The sequence below is a fragment of the Ictalurus punctatus genome, chromosome 24, assembly GCF_001660625.3.
Source record: "Ictalurus punctatus breed USDA103 chromosome 24, Coco_2.0, whole genome shotgun sequence".
In the NCBI taxonomy this organism is placed as follows: domain Eukaryota; kingdom Metazoa; phylum Chordata; class Actinopteri; order Siluriformes; family Ictaluridae; genus Ictalurus; species Ictalurus punctatus.
In genome coordinates this window covers 8,999,953-9,005,753 of record NC_030439.2, presented here as the reverse complement: position 1 = coordinate 9,005,753, position 5,801 = coordinate 8,999,953, and the positions used below count along the sequence as shown (strand labels likewise).

The 5,801-nt window shown below is 33.5% G+C and overlaps 1 protein-coding gene across 1 annotated transcript in view; it reads right to left on the bottom strand.

The window, feature by feature from the left end:
* Positions 1-544: 544 nt before the first annotated feature.
* unkl (unk like zinc finger) overlaps positions 545-5,801 on the bottom strand; it is a 28,207-nt gene continuing 22,950 nt past the window's right edge. The window contains exon 17 of the mRNA XM_017454641.3: positions 545-5,227. Coding sequence (XP_017310130.1) covers positions 5,183-5,227 — 45 coding nt within the window. The 3' untranslated portion in view covers positions 545-5,182. The remainder of the gene's footprint in view (positions 5,228-5,801) is intronic.

The following is a 5,801-nucleotide window of genomic DNA, read 5'->3' as shown; positions in this document are numbered from 1 at the left end:
TTTTAAGCTTTTTGTGATTCTTTATTAGAGAAATGCTTAATACAGTCGGTGGCTTTATGAGGATTTGCTGTGTAAACTCATTTTAGGAGGATTTTTGGTACAAAATCACAAAAGGGAAGACATAGTAGAAACGAGTGCATCTACACGGGGACACCTCCGCCACCACAAAGTCTAGTCTTTCTTATTACTAAACTGTATGCTGGAAAGGCCCTTTAAAATACTTCAAACAGGAAGGAAGGTACTGAAGGAAAACTATTTCAGATATTTGACTTTACTGTGATCTCGACCGTGTTTGGATCAAAATCTAATCAGTTCAACTGCTGGTTACAAAGTTAACTAGATGTAAATCCTACGAACTTTCAACCACTCGTTCTTGAGATATCACGCTAACAAGAACAACCCAAAAACCTCACATAAGCACCTACTGGTGGAGACATATAATAATAATAATAGTAATAATAGTAATAATAATAATAATAATAATAATAATAATAATAATAATAATACATCTTTAAAAAAAAGAATACAACACACTTACACAAGGTTAAGATCAAAAATTATTTTTAATTCCCAATATGATAAAAAATAATTCCATGGATTTTGTAAACCATTGCATAACTGCTGTAGTGTACATAAATGTTAACAATTTTAAATGATACACTATGAATAAAACTTTTATGCATTATAAATAATAATAAATGATAATGTCTTACCTAAAGTTTTGTGAAGAAAATCCATTTTGATCTTTAATTCCATCAATACACTCAACTATTCCATGAAGAAGCCTTCATAAATTAAAACTCCCAGTAAATGTGTTGTGGCTTTGTATCGATAATCACATACACCGAATAATACAGCAACCTGTATATGATATATAGTTAAACACTAATATAGAATATATAGCTTATATTCTAATATCAATCAATGTATACGGTACCAAAATAAGAGATATGTTTCTTCATTATAAAAGGTCACTTGTCTGGACCTTTTAATTAGCAAATAAATCTGCAGCTTCCACTGGAAATTGGACACATCTTTATTCTGTAGTTATACTGTAAAACCCTGAGAAAATACATCTCTTATTCCCATCTATTCCTTACACTCGATAAATACACAAACTTGAAAACTGCATTTGTGTTTAACTTAAAATTTATTCGTCACGTATCGAAATTCATACAACTAGTGCTACATCATAGATCCACTGCCGTTCACGTTTCATTCCAGTGACCCATTTCTAAATTGAATTTGAGTACTGTTTATATTTAATTACATTCAATATCCAGGGTTTCAACGTTAGATTGATCCGAAGATTCCAATCATGGATTTTAGTTCTGTCTGTTTCCTACCAAAGTCTACTATAATAAAGTATTAAATTTGTACTAGCTAGACTGGTAAAAGTTAACCAGGTTCAGACATATGTATATATATATATACACACAAGATTGCATAAATCCTCAGGTTCAGTAATCATATTAATAGAAAATAAAATGAACAAATGAACAAAAAAAGGAAAACAAAACAATTCACACACACACAAAAAAAGATTATTCCACTGCAGTGTGTTATGGTACAACTCCATTATAGTTAATTTACACTGTTCTAATGAACTTTTCTACTTGGTGCTTTTCTTTAATAACAGTTGCCTGGCCATTAATATTTCTAGGAACAGAAATACTTATTCAAACATTGATTACTAATCGGTGGCTGACACAGACATTAGGGAATAATTTAATTCATGCTGTGACTGGATTCATCAGTAACACCTAAAATATGTTTTGCCAATGTTACAGTTTCATTCACAAATCAAACCATATACAAAGTTACAAGAAAAATGCAGCAATGTAGTAAAGTCAGTATAGTGATTTACACTGTAATCAATTCAGGTCAGACAAGTCGTACTTGATTATTGTTTGATTTATATATACAATTTTCTGCAATACATCATACGTACTGACGACATGCTTTTAAGTGCTCGTGCAAGCCATATGCAACACATATCTGTGAAGGAAGCTTAGAGCTGCACCTTCCCAAAGGACAAAGGCAATAGAGTAGTCGTTATTACAATTTATTATTTTTTTTTTTTTAAAAATGTGTAAAACTATAGCAGGATGCCTGCACATTGAGGAATCCATGTAGAAAATGTCCCAAGGCACAACAATTTGGCTCATTTTACATGACAAATAGACACTTGATCAATCAAAGAATACTACAAACAGATTTTTATACAAAGGCACACATTTGTTCAGGAAAGACTTTGTCTTGCACAAATATAGCATTAGTGCAGGACATCGACTATTAGTATTCTGTAATACATAACCACATACACGTTTTAATCATATACAGAGCGATGATGAGTCATTAATACCACATGCAAAAAAAGGTCAGGCCAATTTTAATGCATTTCAAGGCCAAGATTTTACCATCTACAGTCCACTGATGAACACAACCTATTGTCTGCATCAGCCATTACCGTATACGAGAGCTCGAGAGCCCCCTTTAACTATGGATATACAACCCCAATTCTAAAAAAGTTGGGACGCTGTGTAAAATGTAAATAAAAACAGAATGTAATGATTTGCAAATCTCAAACTCATATGTTATTTACAATACAACATAGAAAACCGAAAATGGTTAAACTGAGGAAATGTACCATGTTAAGGAAAAAATAAGGTTATTTTGAATTTGATGGCCACAACACATCTCAAAAAAGTTGGGACGGGGGCAACAAAAGGCTGGAAAAGTAAGTGTTAGTACAAAGAAACAGCTGGAGGAATATTTTGCAACTAGTTAGGTTAATTGGCAACAGGTCAGTGAGATGACTGGGTATAAAAAGAGTATCTTACAGAGGCGGAGTCTCTCAGAAGTAAAGATGGGATGGAATCTGGATGGAAGCAGATGTTGCCTGTATATAACTTTCAGAATTGATGGTGCCTTTCCAGTTGTTCAAGCTGCTCATTCCATATTCACTAATGCACCCCATACCGTCAGAGATGCAGGCTTTTGAACCGAGCGCTGATAAAAAGCTGGATGGTCCCTCTCCTCTTTAGTTTAGAGGACGCAGCGTCCATGGTTTCCAAAAAGAATTTAAAATTTTGATGCGTCTGATCACAGAACAGTTTTCCACTTTACCTCAGTCCATTTTAAATGAGCTTTGGCCCAGAGAAGGCGGTGAGGTTTCTGGATCATGTTCACATATGGCTTCTTCTTTGCATGATAGAGCTTTAACCAGCATTTGTGGATGGTATGGCAAACTGTGTTCACAGACAATGAGTTCTGGAGGTGTTTCTGAGCCCATGCAGTGATGTCCATTACAGAGTCATGCCTGTTTTTAATGCAGTGGCTCCTGAGGGCCTGAAGATCACAGGCAAACGATATTAATTTTCACCCTTGTCCCATGCGCAGAGATTTCTCCAGAATCTCAAAGTCTTTTGATGATATTATGTACTGTAGTTAATGAGATATTCATAGTTTTCGCAATTTTACATTGAGGAACATTATTCTGAAATTGTTCCAGAAATTGTAGATGCGGTTTTACGCAGATTGGAACCTATGCCCATCTTTACTTCTGAGAGACTCTGCCTCTCTAAGAATCCTTTTTTATACCCAATCATGTTACTGACCTGTTCCCAATTAACCTCCAGCTGTTTCTTTTTACTAACATTTACTTTTGTTGTCCCCATCCCAACTTTTTTGGGACGTGTTGTGGCCATGAAATTTAAAACTACCTTATTTTTTCCTTAAAATGGTATATTTTAATCAGTTTAAACATTTTATATGTTTTCTATGTTCTACTGTGAATAACATATGGATTTATGAGATATGCAAATCATTGCATTCTGTTTTTAATTACATTTATTTATATTTTACACAGCATCCCAACTTTTTTGGAATGGGGTTGTAGGTCTAGTCATCTTGATAAATCATGATGTACAATTTGGACACACTACAAGAATACATTTTTAACTCAAATAAGACTATTGCAAAATGTGCATTGCAATTCATGCAATTTTGTTTTTGTTTTTTTAATAAAAAAAAAAAAAACAAAACTAAACAAACACCAGTCAAATGGAAACTAAAGAAAGCACCCTACAGTCCAAACACACTCTTTTACATTTTTGACAGCATACAAGTAGTGCACAATCACTAATATTTCAAAACTGGCGTAATAATTTTACTATAAAGTACTATTAGCATTTAAAAAAAGAAAGAAAGAAAGAAATTGTATATACTTCAAATAAGCACTCATCCATATGGCCACGTAGGATTATTAACACAAATTTGATTCATGTCCATGGCATTCCGTCGCTAATGATAACAGCCAATTCAGTCCTAATACATGAATGAACAAGAAATACACAGTTCCTTTAGTTCTAGACTGATACCGTTAGTTATTTTAAATGCACACAGCAGTGTAAATAACATTCAGACCATTTTAAATCTGATCTTTTTAACCAAGTCATTTAAATGCTAAACTGAAAATATCTCCATAGAAATAAAAAGGGGGGGAAACAGTAAAGGTCTTTGGTAAAACTACAAAAACTTTAAATCCATTAATATTGTCAGCAAAAGCAGTTGGCATAGTTTCTGTCTAATTAAACACGAATGGCTGTCAGAATTAGAAATTATTATGTTGAAGGTTTTAAGTAAGATAACAACAACAAAAAAAGGAAACTACAATGCCACTTTGGTTCAGTTGAATGTCTGATTTCAAGACTTCTTTTTTTTCTTCTGTACATAGCCTGCCACATTCCAGATGCAGCAACTGCATCATTTATTTATCCATTTATTTTTAACCTAAAATCTATACTGTGGTCCAGAAACCTAATAAGCGGATACACTCCCTCATCTGACTGAAACATCTGACAAAAAAAGGACACACGACTGTCAACTGACTTTAGAATGAAATATTTTTAAGTGGTGAACACACAAACAATAATAAAGTGTGATCCATAACAACAAATTTGTGTCAGCCACTTAGAAATGACACGCCCTCTTCAACCTCGCTTCAAAAATGGATGAGCACGTTGTTCAAAGCTTTTCCATGTTTTTTTTGTATAAAGGAATACCTGGGTGCTGTTAGCTGCTCAATACCTGGCCTCGACAGTCCAACAAAAACATTTATGCAATATGATCTAGAGTTTGAGCTGGTTAACACAACTAAGATAGGCAATGATTGTTTTTTCTATGGCATCTCTAGCCAAGTGATCTGCCCATGAGCTACACACACCTAGAAAAAAAGGGGGGGGGGGGGGGGGGGGGGGGGGTTACAAATAGAAATCATATATGCACTTTTTTTTTTTTTTTTTTTTTTAAGATTTGAAATAACCTACAGGCCGTGTTTGTCGTAAATCACAATCCCTTTAGAAGTAAACCATTTATCCCAACGTCAAAGAAACTGTGCACCTGGCTATTTAATGCACTGTTTCATTGCGGTAATATTACAGGACCACTAAAAAAAGAAAAAAAAAAAGAAAGAGAACTATTTAAGTTTTTAAACACAGTAGTAGGTCATTCAATTAGATTTACCAAAGCTTAACATTACACTCTTAAATGTTGGAAGAAAAAAAAAAGTTAAACACCATAGATTTGTGTATCTGTAAACACTAAAGAGCACTACAATTCAAAACATTACAAAACAACGTAAAAAGAAAGCCAGTTTTAAATTTGTAATCAGAGAAATACATGTTTATTTCCTGATTTGTATATTTCTAAATACTGAAATCAAAGATGATTTTTTTATTATTATTTTTTTTTTAAGATACTGAAGCTGCACCCAAAAAGCACCATTGCTCATAGAGAAG